Source organism: Eptatretus burgeri, chromosome 8 (assembly GCF_056783735.1).
Source record: "Eptatretus burgeri isolate ZD-2024b chromosome 8, Ebu_testis_v1, whole genome shotgun sequence".
Lineage (NCBI taxonomy): Eukaryota > Metazoa > Chordata > Myxini > Myxiniformes > Myxinidae > Eptatretus > Eptatretus burgeri.
Genome location: NC_140968.1, coordinates 49,361,513 through 49,383,085, shown reverse-complemented (window position 1 = coordinate 49,383,085; position 21,573 = coordinate 49,361,513). Strand labels below are relative to the sequence as shown.

The window sequence follows — 21,573 nt, the reverse complement described above, 5'->3', positions numbered from 1 at the left end:
CTTCCCAACAGACACCAATAACGAATATAGTGGTCACTTACTGACTCGTGAACCAACACACACACACACACACACACACACACACACACACACACACACACACACACACACACACACACACACACACACACACACACACACACACACACACACACACACAATAATAAATGTCACCGAATCAATTATCCCCAGGTGCTTGGCTATTTATATAATTAATCTCCCTGCTCTTCCAGCCAAAGAAGGCTTCCAAAAGCAATCGAATAACGCCACACAAGGTCATATGCTATTTCAAGCCCTATCTGGGCTCCTCTGCAGCTGCAGATATTCACAAGTAGCATATACATGATAATCCCAATGCTACATACCCCCATCAGCTGCCAAACTGGTGAGTCATCAGAGTCATGAGCGACAGAGTAGACAGAAACGAGCACATCGAGGTTCCCAAACATATACCACATACAATGCCAATGGCAGTCATCACAAATATATCAAGACCCAATTATGTCTCACCCCCAATTGCAAGACCCAACTAGAACGGGCACTCATAGAGCGCATACCTTTGCCGCCACTACTTTTTTTGTTCTTGGTATGAGTGTGGGGAACTGGTTTCATATGAATAGTCTTATGACACAAACCACATATCTATAATGTCATGACCCCCCCCCCCGACTTTCGGGGGCTACGGACTAAACAACAATCAACTCATGTCGTTTTGGCGAGTCTTCACTCGCAAGCTCGGTGAATACAACGTTTCAACAAGAGAAGGTAATCTCGTTTGATGCTGGTTTCATGCAAATCGAATAAGAATTGACTGAGTTATGCCGAAAACCCCATATTTTTCAAGGGCGTGACCCCCCCCCCCGACATTTTACCCCAACCGGTGACATGTGCTATGACGTCATTGTGTCACAAGATTGGGCATTAAATTCTGAACATTTTGGTGCTGGGTTCATGTAAAGCGGACAAGAATTGACCGCGTTATGACAAAAACCACATATTTTTCAAGGTCGTGACCCCCCTGACCTTTGACCCCTAACCGGTAACAAGAGTATGGGCGTCATTGTGTCATATTGCATATCACAAGATGAGGCGTTGAATTCTGAACATTTTGGCGTTCGTTGCATGCAAATTGAATAAAAATTGACCGTGTTATCGTAAAAAGACGATTTTGACCTTTTCGTGACCTTGACCTTGACCCGAATGATCCCAAAATCTAATCGAATGCTTCCTGGCTAATAACCAATCATCCAACCAAATTTCATGCAATTCGGTTTAATACTTTTTGTGTTATACGAATCATGAGATTACAAACAAATAAATAAATAAATACACGCCGACCAAAACATAGCCTTTCGCAGAATGCGAAGGTAATAACTTACACTGTACCTCGTAGGCTTATCTACTAACTTTTAAAAAGCAACCCTGGACTAGATAATAAAAATTCCTCATCTGCTCTGCATTTTTCCTGGTTCTTGGGCCCAATCTACCCTGGAAAAATTATGAATAATATTCCCTCACCACATGTCTTTCTGATTGGTTCATTAACTCTTCTATCCTCTTCCCTCACATCAGGAGACTGATAAAAGCATCCTTTGAGTACCTTCTGTTTTTTTCACATTTCCTAAAATCTATCCACACAGAATTATTTACATGGATTCCCTCCTTCATGTCACCCCTTTGAAATAGCGATATTTTACCCAGATTGCTATACCCCACATATTTTATCTTCCCTGTCACACATGTACATCTTGTAGCTTTCTTGTCCTGTACTCCAATTACTCTCTTCATTAAACCTTTTCTCACTTTCAGCAACTATATTGGCTTGCTTGCTCTCTACTTTCGCTTCCAGATCCTCCATATACTTGTTGAAACTATGAGAATTAGTATCGAATAATATATAAATTTTCACATCCTGTAATTATTTTACAGGAATGGACAATTATTACTGCTTGCGCTCGCTCCACCCTTGCCACAGCCTGCACTCGCTCTGCCCTCCAATGCCTGCACTTGCGCTGTCCTTGCCATTACATGCACCCACTCGGCCTTCTCCACTCTCTTTACTCACTTCACTCTCGCTACTGTCTGTTTGAAATTCGATTTTGTGGATTTTAATGATGCTTATAAACATCGACCAGCACAGCATTTATATTAGTCTGACCCCAATGGGGTTCAAAACTCGTACTTCAAAGCTCAATGACTAGCTTACCACCAACGGAGCTATCCTGCTGTTTGGCAGATAACCATTCACACCAAAAATTATGTGTTCTACACTCTTCCCCAGAGAAAGGAAATAAATGAAGAGCACAGTAATCCAGATTGAGATTTCCAAATAAAATAAAGTTCAGCAGCGGCAAGGTAGGCTTCATTGCTGAGCAATGACATGCAGCTCGATTATGCATATTTGTATGCAGCAGACATCATTGGAGGCCTGCCTGAGACTTACTTCGGAAGCGTGACATGCACTGTACCCTCAGGGACTATTTCCATGGATTTGCCCCAAAACTTGTTTTTCCACCGAATATCTGTGTAAACACAACAAAAACATTCCTGTGAACCTGTCACCATCCATGATACACTTCAAACAAATACGCAAGATGAAAACTGACATAATAACCAGCTTAATAAGGAGGAATTTGGAGATAATAACAAGTTTAATAAGGAGGATTCAAAATTTTCCAGTTTGGGGATTCTTGCACATGCTTGTGAAAATCTGAGCTCCATTTTCACTTCACTAAAGCTAAGTTTTCCAAACCGGATTCGTCGTGTTTTTATTGTTATATTTCGTTCAGGTGTTGCTGTTACATCCCATGCAATATTTCATATTAATCATATGTTGTTTGTCAGGTCAGGTATGGGAGCATGTGCCAGAACAGCGCGTTGCTGCGTCCACTTTCCGCCGGTACTCCAGGGGCCTCCATCTGGCCATCCCCAGGCAGATGCCAGGCCCATCCCCATCTCCTTGAGATGGTCAACCTGCTGCAACCACGAGGCATGTGGTCACCCACTGGCCTCCTCCACTCATGAGACTCCCTCGCTGAGAGAATCTGGTGAGCAGGATCAGCGTCAGGAAAACGAGCCACATGTCCATACAGCCGCAAACTGACGCTCACGGACTATGCAGGTAACAAATCTCATCCAAGTCTCTCTCAGCAACCGCTCGTTGGACACAAAATCCGACCAGCGATAGCCAAGGATTCTCCGAAGAGACTTGGTACCAAAGGAATAAAGTCTCCGTCTCAGATCCTTGGTCAGAGTCCAAGTCTCGCATCCATAGAGCAAGACTGGAAGTACCAAGGACCTGAAGACTCAGACTTTCGTCCTCCCGCACAGGTACCGGCAGTGCCACACCCCATGATCCAGTGAATCCATGACTCCCCAGGCCCGACCCAGACGTCTATTGACCTCTGACTCACAGCCAGCAGAGACATGAATATCACTGCCAAGGTAAGTGAATCTCTCCATGACCTCAACATCCTCACCACAAACAGACACAGACAGGACAGCAGCATCCAAGATGTCACCGAAAGCCTGGATCTTAGTTTTGACCCAAAAAACCCGTAATCCCACTGGCTCCGACTCCTCTTTCAGCACCTCGAGGGCCCCAAAAGGATGTCTAAAGTCTCCGCAAAGATGACAGCATCATCTGCAAAAAAAAAAAAAACATCCTCCCTAAAATCCAGTCCATACAAGTGCTGAAAAGTGTGGGGGCCAGTACACACCCCTGACAAACTCCAGTAACAACTGGAAATAAGTCAGAGATGGTACCACCACACTTCACAGCACTCTCAGTACCAGAGTAGAGTTCAGACATCAGATCGATCAGTTTTGGTGGCACTCCACGAAGACCAAGAATCCTCCAGAGGACATCCCGATTCACTGAATCGAACGCTTTACAGAGATCAACAAAGGCTGCAAGCAGCCCCTGCCGAAACTTTCGTCTGCGTTTGGTGAGGACACGAAGGGCAAGGATACGGTCAATCGTTGACCTCTTTGGTGTAAAGCCTGACTGCTCTGGACGCTGGTGCTCAAGCATATGGTGGCGAACCTTATCAAGAATTATCCGAGCAAAGACCTTGCCCGGCACTGAGAGCAGCGTCACCCCTCGGTAGTTGTTGCAGTCTTGGCGATCACCCTTCCCTTTCCAGAGAGGGACAACAAGGCCCCTCTTCCAGTCAGTTAGGATGATGCCTGTGTTCCAGGCAGAGCACAAAACTGCAGGCAACAACACGAGTGCAGCATTTCCACCAGCCTTGAGAAGTTCAGCATGGATGCCACAGATCCTTGGAGCTTTGCCCCGTTTCAACTGGTTCACCGCAGCCCGTGTTTCCACAAGCGAAGGTGGACCACAGTTGATTCGAGGGTCAGCAACAGGGATTGTAACACCCTTGACGTCCAACTCGACAGCTGGGGGATCAGCCTGGTACAACCGCTCAAAGTAACCGGCCCAGCGGGCCTTCACTTCAGACTCCTCTGTCAAGAGCCTACCACTCTCTGCTCGAACTGCAGTGCTCCGAGGGATGGGATTGGATGAATGCAATGCGCGAATTCCCCTGTAAGCGGGACGAGAATCACCTGTCCACAGGTGATGCTCTACCCCCTCACAGATTCCTCGCTCATAGGCCTCCTTGTCCACCCTCAGTGTACGTAGTTTTACGCCTCAGCTCCCTGAACAGCTCAGATCTGCCATTCAGCCTGGCCCATGGTATTCAGTGTCCCTTGAGAGACAAAATTCTTCTCTGAGTTCTGAGTTTTCTGAGTTCTGAGTTTTCTGAGTTCTGAGTTCTGAGTTCCAAGACATCCACCGGCAACATCAAGGACGGTGGTCTTGAAGGCACTCCACAACTCTTCAGGACCCCCCCAAAGCACCCAGACCCCCCAAGTGTCCACTCAGCCTGTTTGCAAACTCCTCAGCTACTCTCTCATCCCTGAGCTTGCCAACATCCAGCCAAGGCTGGGATGGTACCATTCTCCAGGATTGAAGATGCAGCTTTAGAGTTGCTACAACAAGCCTGTGGTCAGTATTGAGGAACTGAGCACTCCGGTAGACCCTGCAGTTCTGGATCATCCTCCAACGACCGTCAATGAGGACATGGTCAATCTCCTTTGCCACACCGCCAGCGTTGGAATACCAAGTCCAGCGATGAGCTTGTGGGTGCTGAAACCATGAACCAGCCACCCTAATCCATGACTTCTTGCAAAGTCAAGGAACTTCGTGCTATTCTGATTCATAGTTCCTGACCCATGGGGACCAACACACATCTCATAACCATCCCTATTAGTTCCAGTCGATGCATTGAAATCCCCCAAGACTAGAAGTGTATCTCGTCTGGGGCACTGATCAACCACAGACTCGAGCGTGGTGGAGAATACATCCTTCACGGTGAGATCACTCGCCTCAGTCGGAGCATAAACAGAGACCAGGGAAATGACACCCAAGGAGTGACGAATCCTTAATCTCATAATACGCTCGTTGACCGGTGTTACCTCAATTATCATTGGGGTCAGCTTTTTGGACACAGCTACAGCAACTCCTTGGGTATGGTAACCATCAGAGCGACCAGACCAATAGTAGGTCCAACCACCCACCATTATCTCCCCACAATCCGGTCTCCGAACCTCAGAGAGAGCTGCAATCCCGATGTCCAAACGCTTGAGCTCAGATGATAACAGAGACAGGTGATCATCCTCTCTTAGGGATAGGACATTCCAGGCACCCACCCGAAGGGACCGCTTCAGGTTAACCCAAGGAGACCGCCGTCTGGTGGACGACACCTCAGCACCACTTCGACACACTCTCCCGCAATCTGACCCAGGGATGTTACCCCGTGGTTTCCCTCCTATCAAAGATTGGGGGTCCCAAAGGCTTTGCCCCAATCCCGTCATCCGGTGAGCTGCCCTGCGAAGGGAAGCTGCACAGGAGGTACTCCCACGGAGTGGGTTTTCACATTTTTTTGCGTTTTTGCGTTTTGCGGAATGAAGGGTTTTACGGTGGCTGGAGTGCAAATCCTGCCACCAACCTCCTCATAAAAAGTAACCCAACTGCAGGAGGATGTCCGCAGACACAGTTGGGCACTAGATATGGATGGCCGTTGGCTCACAATGAGCTCCTCCGCCCTTTGACAGGTTTTGTTTTTAATCCTGCTGGGTATCCATATCCAAACACCCTCCTCACCAGAAAACCTGGTGGGGGAGCCGGTTTAGTCGCCGACAATCCGACCATGGAACAGGTTAGTACAGGATTACATGGTACCTGTAGCAGATGACAGATTGAACGTGACCTGACCTGACATGACACTCATGTGCTGTATCTGTATCTTATCTGTATCTGTATGTTGTTTGTGCTGTATCTTAATTTGTTTTGTATTGTCCAAGGCCGATCACAGCACAGTCTTTCCTTGGCTAGAAAATGTGAAAATTATTAGTCTTTATGTTCTCGTTTTTACTTTCTTCTTCCCAAACATTTTAGTTCTACTTCCTCAACATTTTCCTATTTCCACTCCTTTTTTTGTATACATTGTCAAAGCTCGTATGAGAGCTAACACACAATGCATAGCAAGGGGGGCATGAGACAAGAGGGGCGGGAGAGGGAAGGACAAAAAGTGGGGAACAGAGACATTAGGAGATCTGTGGAAGGGATAGGGATGGGGCAGGGTACACGGGCTATACAAGATGGACATTGCAGGGACTTTCAGGAAGGAAAGCAGGGAATTTGAAGGAGGAGGGTTTGGGGTGGATTAACGGGGTATAAAAGATTGTGGTTTTGGATGGGGAAAGATAAGCGGTGGTTTTGAACAGCTGCTTTAAATACCTTGAGGGAAGAATGGGATTGAAGAGAGTGTGGGAGTTTATTCCAAAGGCGGAAAAAGAGGAATGAAAGAGTGAAGGTGAGCAGTGATTCGTGATTTTGGTAGTTTTACCAGAAGGGGGTTGCTGGTGGACCTTGAGCGCTCTGCGGAAATATGGGGGGGACATATCACAGACAGAGCAGAGGGGGCAAGACTGGAGAGGAGACGGTAGAAGACAGTAAGACCAACGATCTGCCTGTGGTGAGAGAGTGAGAGGCCCAAAGACTCAGCCTCATCGCAGGAGATACTAATGATCCGAAATGCCTTGGTTTCCAGAGTGAAGCTGAGAAAGGTGAGCGGCAGGAGCACCAGCCCAGAGGGGAGAGCAGTACTCCATCAGGCTGTGGACGAAAGCTTTGTATGTGGTCAGGAGTTCAGGTGGGCAGAGGAAGGACTTTGCATGATGGAGGATGTCCAGTCGGCGACTGGCTTTGGAGGCTATGTTGGAAATGTGGTTTCCCAGGAAAGATCATGGCAGATAGTGAGACCCAGAAGCTTGAGTTGAAGGACTTATTCAAGAGGATTGTTGAGAAGTAGATGGGGGGGGGGGATTCCAGATGGTCCTTTCAGAAAGAGAGTGAGAGTGTAAAATTTGTCAGGAATGAAAGACATCTTCCACATGTTGGACCAGTTTGTGATTTTATCCAGATCTTCAGAGAGTGCAGGAGCTGCTGCTTGCCGGTCTGATTTCCAAGCAGATGGTAGATGACCTGTAGCAAATGAGAAGGTGAATAGAACAGAGAGAGGATGAGCAAGAGCAGCAGTGCAGGTTTTTAGGACACGTGGGCTGATTCTGTCTGGACTGGTCGCAGTCTGAGTTGAGGTTTGACAACAAACTCTCCATGTTGTCCGGAGAAATGGACAGAGTCCAGGAACAGCTTGGTGTGAATGGGTAAGGTAGGTACAGAAAGCAATGGGTTTGGGACACAAGATTTAGAAGCAAACATGGAGTTTAGGCATTCAGCCTTTTCATGTGCAGTGTCAGCTGTACAGCCATTCGAGGTAAAGGAGGGGATGGAGGGGGAACATACACCATAAACAGATTTGATTCGACACCACCAGGATTTGGAGGAGGGAGAGAGAGGTTTGAGAGTTCAGACTTGAGAGAAGAAAGATGTTCTTTTCTGGTTCTCTTGAGGGTAGACACACACTTGTTCCGAGCTTTGTAGAATGAACTAAGATTACCATCAGTTGGATTTGCTTTCGTAAAAAGCAATTTCTGAGAAGAAAGCAAATAACTATTTTGGGGGACAACCCCTTTTACACCCACTTGGACCCCAATTTTTCTTGTAGCATGATCAATCTTTGGTACATCACGGGTGATGAAGGTTGTCGTCAAGTCTCATCGAAATTGTGTGTAGTTTCGGAGAAGAAAGCAAATACATATTTTGGGGGGAAACTCCACCGCCGCCGTAGACCCCTCCAGACCCCGATTTTTTTTAATGGCATGAACAATCTTTGGTCTATCACAGATGATAAAGGTTGTGGTGAAGTTTCATCGAAATTGTGTGCGTAGTTTTGGAGAAGAAAGTAAATACATATTTTGGGGGGCAACCCTCCTTTTCACCCACTGAGACCCCAATTTTTTTGTCATGAACAAACTTTTATACATACATCTTGGGTGATGAAGGTTGTAATCAAGTTTCATCGGAATTGTACGTGTTGTTTCTGAAGAGAAAGCAAATACTTATTTTGGGGGAACCCCCCCCCCACCCATAAACTCCCTCTGTAGACGCCCTCAGAACCTGATTTGTTTTTTTAATACTATGACAAACTTTGCTTCATCATGGGTGATGAAGGTTGTGGTCGTTTCATCAGAATTGTGTGTGTAGTTTCTGAGAAGCAAGCAAATACATATTTTGGGGGGGCGGGGGGGCATGTAGACTCTTTAGTACATACACAAACTTTAGTACATACACAATTATGAACGTTATGTTAAAGTTTCATTGAAATACCAAATGCAGTTTCAGAGAAGAAGTTACAAGTATTTGTGGTTGGACGGACAGACAGACGGACGATCTGCCATCCCAAAAGCTCCACGGAACTACGTTCCAGGTGAGCTAAAAATTTGCAAAAACTGATCCCCTTAACAACAGACCTATCAGCTTACTTCCAATCATCAGCAACGTCATCAAATCCATTATCACAGTTGATATTAAATCATTCCTTTTTACAAGCAACCTCATCTCAGATCACCAATTTGGATTCAGACAAGGGCCACTCTACCTTGGACATGCTGCTTCTACTCCCGCAACAATGGATGGAGGTCCTCAATGTCAGACATGAGTTCAGGGCCATCTCTCTGGACATATCTCATGCTTTTGAAACAGTCTGGTATCCTGCCTTGCTCTCCAAACTCTCTGGCTCTGGTATCCAAAGTCAACTCCACACACGGCTTACTCACTTCCTCTCGTCTTGTAGCTAATGTGTGGCTCTCATCAGAATCCCTTCATCTCCTTCCCAACATGCCCCAAGGCAGTATTCTGGGTCCATTCCTATTCCTAATCTTCATAAATTATCTCTCTGAATTGCTGATGAATCCACATTCTGCCATGACACCCCTCATTATTCAGACAGGCAGGCTGCAGACTCTTCCCTCTTTTTAGACCTTGAAAAAAAAGGTCTGATTGTGCATCCTCGGTCGTGCAAAGTCCTTCCTTGGCATTCCTGAACTTCTCTCCACTGGCAAGGCCTGCATCTGCAGCTTGACGAGGTACTGCTCTCCCCTTTGGGCTGGATCCCCTGCCTTCCATCTTGCTAAGGTTGACGCCCTGGAAACCAAGACCTTCAAGATTATTGGAATCTCCCACAATGAAGCTGTCTGTATGGGCTTATCACTTTTCCATCGCAGACAGGTCAGTGGTCTCTATCTTCTCCCACCTCCTTTCTAGTCTGGACCCTCTGCTCTTTTCATGCTTTGTCCCCCACCCCCCCCCCCCCCAGGTTTCTGCAGGGCTCACATGGTCCACTGTCAACCTCTCTCGTGAAACTACCTAAATCCAGGATCACTGCTTACTTAGACTCATTCGTACCTATTTCCTGCCTGTGGAACCACTTCCACATACCCTTCAATCTCATTCTTTCCTCCAGGTCTTCAAGACAGCTGTTCACCACCATCTCAGATCATCCCCCATCCAAAACCATGATCTTTTATACCACCATTAAACCCCTCCTCCCCCCAAATTCCTCGTTTTTCTTTCCTGATAGATTGCTTCTGTATCAATCTATCTCCACCCAGTACATCCTTCCACACCCCTCATTCTTCCACACATCTCTTATTCGTCCATTTCCCTCTATTGTGTCCCTTGACAATGCTGTTGGTGTGCTCCCCTTCCTTTCTGCTGTTCCTTTTGTTTTGCTGTGTCCTGATCCATTCTGTGTTTGCACTCTTCTATGAGCCTTGATTTTGTGCACAAAAAAGCAGGACAAAAAAGATAGTGGAGGTGATCAAATGGGATTTTGAATGCAAGCAATACAATCTGACTTTAATCATACCTGCTTTTCTGCAGTTGACATGCAACCCACCTTGCCAAAAGTTGAAATTTCTGGACTCACAATGGCAGGCCGAGATAGGGGGGTGGTGGCTAACCTGGAGCAAGGGAAATCCACTGCAGTTAGGCTGGTATCTTATATATTTCTTTCAAGACTATCATTTATGACAGAGGCCATTGCATTGCATAGCTCAATAATCCTTGTAAAAACACAAATACTCACTTCCCTTTACAATACTTTCCTGTCGTTGGACAGAATAGAGGTCTTGTAAGGGTAATAAATCTGTGCAAAACCTACAAAAGGTGTTTTACAGGGATTTGACAAATAATGATATTATAGCAGGGCCAATGATGACACAAGAAAAATGGGTGCAGGGAAAAAGGCCGGGGAAGAAAAGTTCATCACGGGGTGAGATGGTAGGAGTAATGAATGAAGGATGGGAGGGCTGAATATGATCATTCTTTGCACTATCATCCTGATAGCAAATAATGTACCCCCCAAAAAATATTGTTATTGTAATTATCATTATAGGAATTTTATGGGGGCTTGATTGTTTCACTTTTCATCCTCTCAAAGTTGTTGAAAACAATCTTGATGTTTTCATGTCCAATTGAAGGAAAAGCTACGAATCGTCATGAACAATCTCCTCAAAAACTCAACCTAATATGAAAGGTCAAATTCTCAGCCTTTCTGACAATGTCAGGATTAGAGTCCAAGCAGCAATTGGTGTGACAATTTATTGCAATAATCATTCTCAGTGTAAAGTAGTGGTTTCCGTTAAGTTAATTTCAGTGCATGATGGTGACTGTGCTAAATAACGTGCAATGTTTATATCCAAACATAGCAACTACTTACATGGAAACAGCTGTTGATATTTTTATTGTAAGAGATTAAACAATGGTGTTGAATGCTAAACTACATATCCGCTCTTCACCCATTGGTTGGACAGCTGACCTGACGTCACCCACAAATGTAAACTGAAATACTTAACTGAAAGTGCCCAGATGACTCAAAAGACCCAAACAACCCTGAGGACCCAAAAGACCCCAAAGACCCAAAAGACCATGAAGACCTAAAAGACCAAAATGACTACGAAGACCCAAAAGATTCCAAAGACCCTTAAAAACCCCCAAATTCCCCAAAGACCCAGAAGACTCAAAAGACCGAAAATACCCTGAAGACCCAAAAGACCGAAAAGACCCTGAAGAAACATAAGACACAAAAGACCCCGAGGACACAAAAGACCTCCTGAGGAACCAAAACACCCAAAAGACCCCGAGGACCGAAAAGACCCTGAGGACCCTGAAGACCTAAAATACCCAAAGGACCCAAAAACCCCAAGGACTCAAAAGACCCAGGGGATCCAAATGACCCGAGGACATAAATAATCCAGAAGATACAAAACACCCAAAGGATACAGAAGACCCAAAAGACCCAGGGCATCCAAAACACCCCGAAGACCTAAAATACCAAAAGGACCAAAAAGACACAATGGGATTATCCATGGAAATTTTCACTTTTCCTTTCCATTCCAAAGAAATCCATGGAAACCATGGAAATTATGCATCATGTAAAATGTGACTTCAGGTCCCTAACCCTCCCTCCCCCCCAACCACCCACACCCACTCCCATGTCCTTAACCTTAACCCCCCTCCTAACTCTGACTTTTCTCTGCCCCCCCACCATCACATCCAAACTCTGTGCTCCCTTCCTTCAAATCCTTAATACCCCTCCCAACCCAATGTCCTCAACTGTCCCCCACCCCCCAACCCCTCAAAAATCCTCAAACCCCTTGATCCCAACTCTGTCCCCTCTCTGCCCTCCCTCCCCCAACCCAACACTGTCATCCCCTCCCCCTTTCTTCTTCAAGTCCTCAACTGCCCCAAACCCCAAGTATTCAATCCCCCTTCCAATCCCAAGTCCTCAATCCCGCCTCCCTACTCCGAATGTCTCAATCTCCCTCTTCGAACTCTGTGCACACTCACCCCCAACTCTCTCCTCCCCTCCCCATTTCTTCCTGTTCTTAACAATGTTACACAAATATACACAGGGAACTTTGGTGGATGAGAAGGCCATTTGGCCGATCATGGCTGTGTTGTTCCTGTCCCCGTTTGTAAAGAACAATGTTAAAAGTAAATAAAGGTGCAACAGTAAATTCACAATCACTTCCCCCTTTCTTCCAGTTTCCTCACTATAATTCAAGGACCAGCGTTTGTGTGTGTATTTGTTTGTCGTGCTACTCCTCCGACAGTTGTGGGCCTATTCCATCCAGACTTGTTACAAAGGATCAGCAAGACCCCAATTAATGTATAGGGGTGTTTTTATCTTTGCCGGTGGTTTCAGGAGGGGGAAGGATGCAATTTTTCCATAGAAATGTGTATCGTGTCGCACCACCTCCAGGTGGGGGAGGGTATTGCAAGTCTCCACCATTTACAATTCAATGTTCCTGTTCACACATTTTCCAATGCAGTGAGGTATTTTGAATTATAAGTAGTAGGTACGTATGTTTTTGTTTCATGCAGATAACTTGTTTTCATCAATGATCTTTCTGACTGGAAAATCCTCTTTATCTCTTTGCTGATGACTCCACCCTCTACCGTACCATCTGTCATCATTCAGATCGGCAAGCAGCAGCCTCTTCACTCTCTGCAGATTTGGAGAACATCACAAGCTGGTCCAACACATGGAACATGTGTTTCAACCCTGACAAAATTCACACTCTCACTACGTCTCTCCGAAAAGGACTATCTGGAAAACACCCCCATCTACTTTGTCAACAATCCTCTTGAAGAAGTCCTTTCTTTCAAACTTTACGGCCACACTATCTGCCATGATCTTTTCTGGGAAAGCCACATCTCCAAGCTGGCCTCCAAAGCTAGTCGCCGATTGGGCATTCTCCGTCATGCAAAGTCCTTCCGAGGCACACCTGAGCTCCTGATCATGTACAAAGCTTTCACGCACAACCTAGTGGAGTACTGCTCTGCCCTTTGGGCTGGTACTCCCGCCTCACCTTTTTCAGCTTCACACTGTGGAAACAAAGGCATTTAGGATCATTGGCATCTCCTGCAATGAGGCCGAGTCTTTAGGTTTCTCCCTCTCTCACCGCAGGCAGGTCAGTGGTCTTTTTGTCTTCTACTGTCTCCTCTCCGGTCTCGCCCCCCCCACCCCCCGCTGTCTGCAATTTGTCACGTCGATATTTCTACAGGGTGCTCAAGGTCTGCCAGCAACCCCGTTCTGGTTAAACTACCGAAATCAATAATCACGGCTCACCTTCACTGTTTCATTCCTTTCTTTTCTTCTGCCTTTGGAACAAACTCCCACACTCTCTTCAATCTCACTCTTCCCTCAAGGTCTTCAGAACACCTGTTTACCACCACCTCTTATCTTCCCCCATCCAAAACCATGATCTTTTCTACCCCCGTTAATCCACCCAAACCCACCTCCTTCATATTCCCTGCTTTCCTTTCTGAAAGTCCCTGTAGTGTCCATCTTGTTTACCCCATGTACTGTGCCCCATCCCTCTCCCTTCCACAGATCTCCACATGTGTCTATTCCCTACTGTTTTGTGCTTCCCTCTCCCATCTGTCTTGCCTCCTGCTCACCTTGTTATACATTGTGTGTGAGCTCTTATAGGAGCCTTGACATTGTATAGAAAAAAATTGTATATGTATATAATTCATGGGTTTTTTTTTTGTCTTCACAGAGCTGTCAGTTGCCTATGCACTATCCAAATAAAGGTATACATTAGAAGAACATGTTGCATACTTGGAACAAGATCGCCCATCGGGTGATATACAAGACTCTGCTCGTCTGTACAACAAAAACATTGGACAAGGCACTTCTTGCTGGCAAATAATCTTCATTTCGGAGAAGTGGTGCAGCAAAAAGCATTTTCTACAACATTCATTTCACAAGCTTGTCTTTCTTCTTTGTTCTATTGGAGGATCCGATATATACATTTGAATACTCACTTTAATTGTTCGATTTAAATGAAGACCTTTATTTAGTCATTCTAAGGTGAAGTTCTGTAAAAAAAAAACATCTTAAATTAACTTCAGTATTCTATCGATGCACTCATCTCTGCATATCTGGCTGCCTGGCTCTCTTGCATTAATCATGAACCATCCATTTATCTTTTGCTGATGACAACACCAGTCTTGGATGGTTATTTTGAATTTGTTAACGTGAACGTTTACAAAGTCATGTGACCATTTCAAACCGTTCCGTTTGGGTTGTGTTCCAAATTTCCTGCCAATTCTGTCTGCGGAATGAGGAGTGAAACTTTACTCAACTCAATTTCATTCACACGACTGAATCAACGACCTAACATGTGAGCAATTCCTTCTCAAAACCTTTGTACTTTAGCCAAATTTCCTTTTTCTTCAACCTATCATTCCTGGCAGGTTACTCCTCTCACTAATTATTTTTTCCATACTGCACATAGTTACTTGTAATTTACCTCGGCATTGTGTATCTTGCAGCATGTTTGTTGTGCCAGTGTTTTTTTGAAGCTGCTGATAAGCATGCCCTTTATTGCTGCCATCATGTCTTCATGCAAAAAGTTGATGGTCTTATCATCTGTCTATGTTTATGTTCACATGTTTTCTCTGAAAAAAAGAACAAAGGGACTAACCAAATGTATAATAATAATAATCAATATATAATGGAGCAAGTGTTTGTTTGTATGCATGCACGTATGTATGTATGTATGTATGTATGTATGTATGTATGTCCACTCTACACCAATTGGTTGAACAGCTAGCCTGATGACCCCAAAATTGTAACCTGAAAAAAACATCACTAGCCCACCATTTTGGTAAGCCCAACACATATTTGGAAGTGCCATATTCACAATTGTCAAACCCTCCCTATAAGTTTTCCGTTCAGCGTAAAACAACCAAAGGTATTGTTAAAACCAAAGGGATAAATTTGATAAGTTTGACATCATAGTTCACACAGTTTGGTGGCCATACTGGATCGAAGGAAAATATTTAAAAATATTTTTCTCTGAAACACAATAACCGCTGACGTTTTAGTTGTTAAACTTTTATACTCATGGGTACTCGATGATATACTTTCACATCGATTGTTTAACAGTTTGGTAGAAGATTTTTAAGTTTCACTTTAAAAGGTTTGGTTTGTTTTTCTATCCAATATAGCTGCCACACTACTTCACCAATGATGTCATCGTTATCACACTATATGCCGCAAGGGTAGTCAATTGTGGCTGTAAAGTATCACATCGATTTGTTAAGTGGTTTTAGAGAAATGATTTTAAAAAGATTTTCCTTCAATAAAACATGGCTTCCAGACCACATGACCGATGACATTTCAGTGATCAAAATTTTTGGCCCCATGAGTAGTCTACGCCACACAACGTTTCACGTCAATAGGTTGGGTGGTTTGAGAGGTGAACATTTTTAAAGGTTTTTGCTAAAATCCAATATGGCTGCCAAACCACATCATCAATGACGTCATAGTTATCAATCTTTTTCCACACGGGTTGTCGATCATTCATGTAACATTTCGCATCAATCTGTTCAGCTATTTTGGAGAAGGTGATTTTTTAAAGGTTTTTCTTTCAAAAAAAAATATGGCTGCCATACCACATCACCAATGATGTCATCAATTTAATTCAATGAACAAATTTCTTTGTATATCACCCTCAAAAATTTTTATATTGATCAGACAAGGAGTTTGACATCCAATTATGCCTCATTAAGGTACTGATTAAATCATCGTTATCAAATGTTATTCCAAATGGGGAGTTCCTGACCTGTGGCAAATTTTAGTTTTTTTTTTCGTTCAATGGTTTCTGAGAAGAAAATAAAGCCTGGTGTTGGCGCAGTGGTTAGGGCAGCAGCTTGGGATCCAAAAGGTCCTGAGTTCAAGCCCCGTTGGGCCACTGATTTAATACACGATGGGGTTGACTCAGCCTGTCATCCTTCCGAGGTCGGCGAAATGAGTACCTGGGCCGGTGTATACCCTGGTTAAAATAGGTGTACCATATCCCTGTGTTGTAAGAGGCGACCAGGGTTGCGTCAGGAAGGGCATCTGGTGTAAAACATGTGACAAATCACTATGCGGATCATACGGATGATCCGCTGTGGCGACCCCTAACGGGAGCAGCCAAAAGAAGAAGAAGAAGGAGGTTTGAGAAGAAAATGTCCAAAGATTTTCCTTTTTTCCAACATGACTGCCAGACTACACCACCTATGACATCATAGTTATCATTTTAAAAAAAATCCATGGTTAGGTGCTCCTATGTTGAAAGTTTTGTGTGAATTGCTGAAGCAGTTGTGAAGAAAACAAATTTAAAAGCGAATCAAGGTGAAAAAGTGAGGGTGGAAAAAAACACATCCATACAACAAAAATAATAATAATAACAACAATAATAATGAACATTTCCCAAATATTCCCCCTCTCCCACACTCCTCAGACCATAGAACCACCAAAGTACCTGCTCAGCGTGGAACTTAAAACCATGATCTTCTCGGACACACTCATACGTCTCTCCAAGAAGTGGGTTAAAGGGCTTCCTCCCAGCACGTGTAGCAGTGCAAGCAAGTGCCGATACAACAAAAGCTGCAACAAGAACCTAACAAGCAACAAACATGGATTGGTAACAGTAGATTATATGTGTGGATGTGTGGATGCGTGTGTGTATGTATATACAAATTGAATATGCACAATCACCCATGACAAACACAGGACCCACCATGCGCTGTGCTGAATCATCCCGTTCAGATGCCCGATCTAAAAGCTCGCTATATTCCAGTTCTTCACAGAGCCTTTGTAATGTATTTACAGGCTCATTCAGCTCCACAGGCATGACCACTTTAGAGAGGTCCTTGCCAATGTTCTTTCGAAGAATTTCCCACAGTCCAACACCTCTGATTTCAGGGGCTTGGGCTGGCAGCTGTGTTCGGCGGCCAGTCTGGAAAAGCCCAATCTCACCGTCATCACTGCTGGGTGCTACGGAGTATCAAGGCATAAATGAAGATTAATGTTGCAAACTGCAGCTTCCTCTGGTGATTTGCAATTAGAGCATAGAATTTGACATGGAAACAAATTCTGCAAAATGAGTAAATTCTGGAAAGACTCATATTTGGGTGCATCAAACGCCCCCTTTGTTGCGAAAGTTTGAAAAACATAATGGCGATAGGACAGATGTGTTCGAATACATGAAAAAATATCTTTTTTTTCAGAATTTTCAGTCATCATCTTGGGGGTCCACATCGGGGTCAAAGTTCAGGCATGCAGCTCCTGCGCATTTTTCAGAATAAGTGTTATTTTTCACTGTATAGTGATCAAAACTTGTATCTGGTGGTGAAATAATTCTGACGTATCGATGTACTGCTCCTTTGGTGATGTTCCAGTGATATAAAGCCAATCAAATTTTCCGGGAAATTTTCCGGAGAAGCGGGAAACAGGTGATTTTCCCAGTAAAAAATAACAAAATAGAAACAAATGCCTCGGTTCTGTCAAATTCACGGCTTTATTACCCAGAATTATGTGTATTCATATCACACACACACACACACACACACACACACACACACACACACACACACACACACACACACACACACACACACACACACACACACACACACACACACACACACACACACACACACAAGCATTTAAAGGCCATTTTCCCCGCTAAAGCGGGGGTTAGCCTTGCGGGCCCCATGACAATCTTCTCCACTTTACCCTGTTTTCTGCATCTCCCCTTCTTAATCCCCTTGCCCACATTTCCTCTTCCACCACATTTAGCCAAGTTTTTCTCGGTCTTCCCCGTCCTCTACTTCCGACTACACTCATTTCCAACACTCCTCTCACCCAGTCACTTTCATCCTTCCTCAACACATGACCCAACCATCTCAACCTGTTTCTCTTCACAACCTCCATCACAGACTCTATTCCCATCATCTTCCGCAAGTCATCATTTGTCTTCCTCTCTCTCAACGATACTCCACACATCCACCGAACCATTCGCATTTCCACCCTTTCCAGCCTTTGTTGCTGCTCCATGTTCATTACCCATGTCTCACTCCCATAAATCATCGTACTCCTCACACATGAAGCATACACCTTTCCCTTCAGCTTCAACGACACTCCCCTCTTTGTCAGCACGCCACTCAGTTCCCGAAACTTCTTCCATGCACATCTCACTCTAGCAACCGTCGAAGAGTCTGATCCACCTTCTCCATTCAGCATGTCTCCGAGATAGCAAAATGTTTTCACCCCTTCCAGCTTCACACCATCTCCAAGATCCAACTCAACAATTCCTTCATCTGCTGCTCCCTCTATGCACACCTTACACTTGAATGTAGCTGCCACACTGGTTAATGACCCTCTCATATTACTGTATTCATATATCATATCAATGTATTCATATCAAGGTACTCATATAATATCATTAATGATCAAGTTTAAAGCATTTCTGGAGATTCGGATTCTCTTCCCTGTCATTCTCAGTGGCTTGTTGCACATTGTGAAAGTGTTCTTCAGACAGAGCTGCACCGAGACAGTCCGTTCCGAGTTTTATTTGACGTTCAGCCGCATCATTAGTTACATTGAGTGCTTTGGTTTTAGATTTTGAATCCACATAGGCTGGAAGTGTTGCCCACTCTCTCACTTCATACGTTAAGAATGAATCGTCCAGTTAAACTTCTTGGAACACAAACCAAGAATCAACTGAGACAAAGTCAGATAGGCTAGATGTCAAGTGAATGTCCTTGGGGAAGTGAGGCTTTCCAAAGTCTGTACCAAAGTGCCCCATAGGCAATAGTTCAAGTTCCTTTGTCCAAACTTTTACAGTCCAAACTGTCCAAATCGTCCAAACATTTACATTCATGATCTGCCACGCGTCAAATTCTCCGGGAAAACACAATTTCCGGGGAAAAATACCATTTTCCGGGAAACTGTGCCAACAAATTACAAGCCAACCATGTTACAAACATCACTAAAGGAGCAGTACATTGATATATCAGAATTATTTCACCACCAGACACAAGTTTTGATCACTATACAGTGAAAAATAACACTTATTCTGAAAAATGTGCAGGAGCTGGGTGCCTGAACTTTGACCCCGATGTGGACCCCCAAGATTATGAACGAAAATTCTGAAAAAAAAAAGAGATGTTTTTTCATGTATTCCAACATATCTGTCCTATCGCTGTTATGTTTTTCAAACTTTCACAAAAAAGGCGGCGTTTGATGCAGCCTAACTCATATGATGCATTATGTGCTATTTCAGAATAGCAACAATTCAGTCATAAAAGTTGAAATAAGGAGAAAATAGGATTGTGGTTACATTGCCAGAAAATAGGGTTGGTAGGTTAGGAATATTTATTTTTGCAGATAATTTATAGAGTGGTTTAAGAATAAACTTATTGAGCAAATTGATCATTTTTCAATGTGGGCATGCGAGATATTAAATATATATATATATATATATATATATATATATATATATATATATATATAATTTGATTTAACAGACTCTTTAAAGAGAATTGGTGCTTCCAAAGTAGTTTATTGGCAAGGGTTACACCAGGTGGTTTGCCATTGCCTTCCCAGTATTGTTTGTCTATGCTCTATGCTTTTCAATGCTGAGCTTCAAGCAACGCAGCAGCATACACCATCTTTGAAGTCTTTGGTATGCCTCGGCCAGAGTTTGAAGCATCGACTTCCCAGCAAAATTTTTTTTGTCCACTGCCTTCACCAAATTTGAAAATAAAATCTTTTAATTTTCAATACTGCCAATGGCGCTTTTACGCAGAAATTTGAATTTTCTAATATCTCCTGGGGGATATCTGGATGAACCCCACATTCCTGTTTCCAATAGTCAGCAGGATTGCATTCAAACCCAAGTCCAATATTTCAAACGTGGCACCAGTTGTTGTGTCAGCAGCTTCAGACTCACACTCCAAAGATACTAGTTGTCACTTGCATCAGAGGCCCAGCCAGCATGGATGCTGTGCGCTGGAAGTCTAATAAAGACTTCCATGAAATACCAAAAGGATGTTTGAATATACTGCATTCAGAATTAGGTAATTAACAAAAAAGAACAGCACTCGGTGGATCACATCCCTCCGCCAAGCTGAACAGTTTACATTTTGTATCCCACTGATAGGCCGGATCCACATCTGGACCTGAACCAAAATCTATTCGGCTTGTTTCTTGTCACCTACCCAACTCATCTACCAAGTTTCGTCAAAACCCATCCATAACTTTTTGAAATATCATGTTATATCGTTTTTGGCCCTATCATTCAATGGTGAAGAATCACTTGGAAAATTTAAAATTAATCGTATCCGGATCCAGATATGGATCTTCACCAAAATCGAATCAATTTGTATGTGTCAAACACCCAACGTACCCACCAAGTTTCATCCGAATACGTCCATAATTTTTGAGATATTGTGCTACATGTCGTTTTGGGCCCTGTCTCTCACTCAATGGTGAAGAATCACTTTAAAAGTTCGAGTATCCGAATCTGGATCCAAATGTTCACCAAGATGTAATCAATTTGTCCTCGTCACACACCCAACCTGTCCACAAAATGTCTTACATTTTGAGATATAATACTCACAAACAAACAAACAGACAGACAAACAGATAGGGGTAAAAACATAACCTCCGTCCACCTTCTGTGGCAGAGGTAATACAATCTCCCCAAGGGGAATTTAATAAACTAAAATTTTTTTTATCATAAATGAATATGGAAATAATATAAGAATGGACAGGACAACAAATAAATCCCGGTATTTCGCAGGCAGGGTGGTTCATCTATGTGTGTGCCAACGATAAATGGGTGTCCCATCTGCCAGAATTAGTTGGTGGATGTTAAAGATACCACAGAGTCCACAGATCAACATCCCAGCCAAATTCTAAATTCCTGCCATAAATTACAGAGGGCATTGTATCAGCGGTACTGCCAAACCACCAGCAAATGATGCTAATCCACAGCCTTGAGGCCTATCCTTCTTCCCGCTTGTGTGCGTGATCGTGTTTGTTGTATTTTCTTCTTATTACCACCAGTTTTTATTTTCTCCAGTTTCCCCTCCAGCCTCCTTCTATCCCTCTTAACAATACCCTCTGTTTCATGTCTTAAAATATAAAAAAAATAAAACAAAAAAAATCTTTTCCCTTGCATAATACCCCCACGTAACCACGTGAATTCCTGCACCAACTCTTCCTTCTTCTGGCGATTTACTATCTTCTA

General features: G+C 43.8%; 1 protein-coding gene across 2 annotated transcripts in view; it reads right to left on the bottom strand.

Moving 5' to 3' along the window:
* Positions 1–21,573, bottom strand: part of LOC147021705 (oxysterol-binding protein-related protein 6-like) — a 214,582-nt gene that overhangs the window by 65,430 nt on the left and 127,579 nt on the right. For both annotated transcript variants that reach the window (XM_085891970.1, XM_085891969.1), the window contains 4 exons: positions 17,056–17,312; positions 16,798–16,935; positions 10,371–10,434; positions 2,444–2,522 (listed from right to left, as the gene is read on the bottom strand). In XM_085891970.1, coding sequence (XP_085748096.1) covers positions 2,444–2,522; positions 10,371–10,434; positions 16,798–16,935; positions 17,056–17,312 — 538 coding nt within the window. The remainder of the gene's footprint in view (positions 1–2,443; positions 2,523–10,370; positions 10,435–16,797; positions 16,936–17,055; positions 17,313–21,573) is intronic.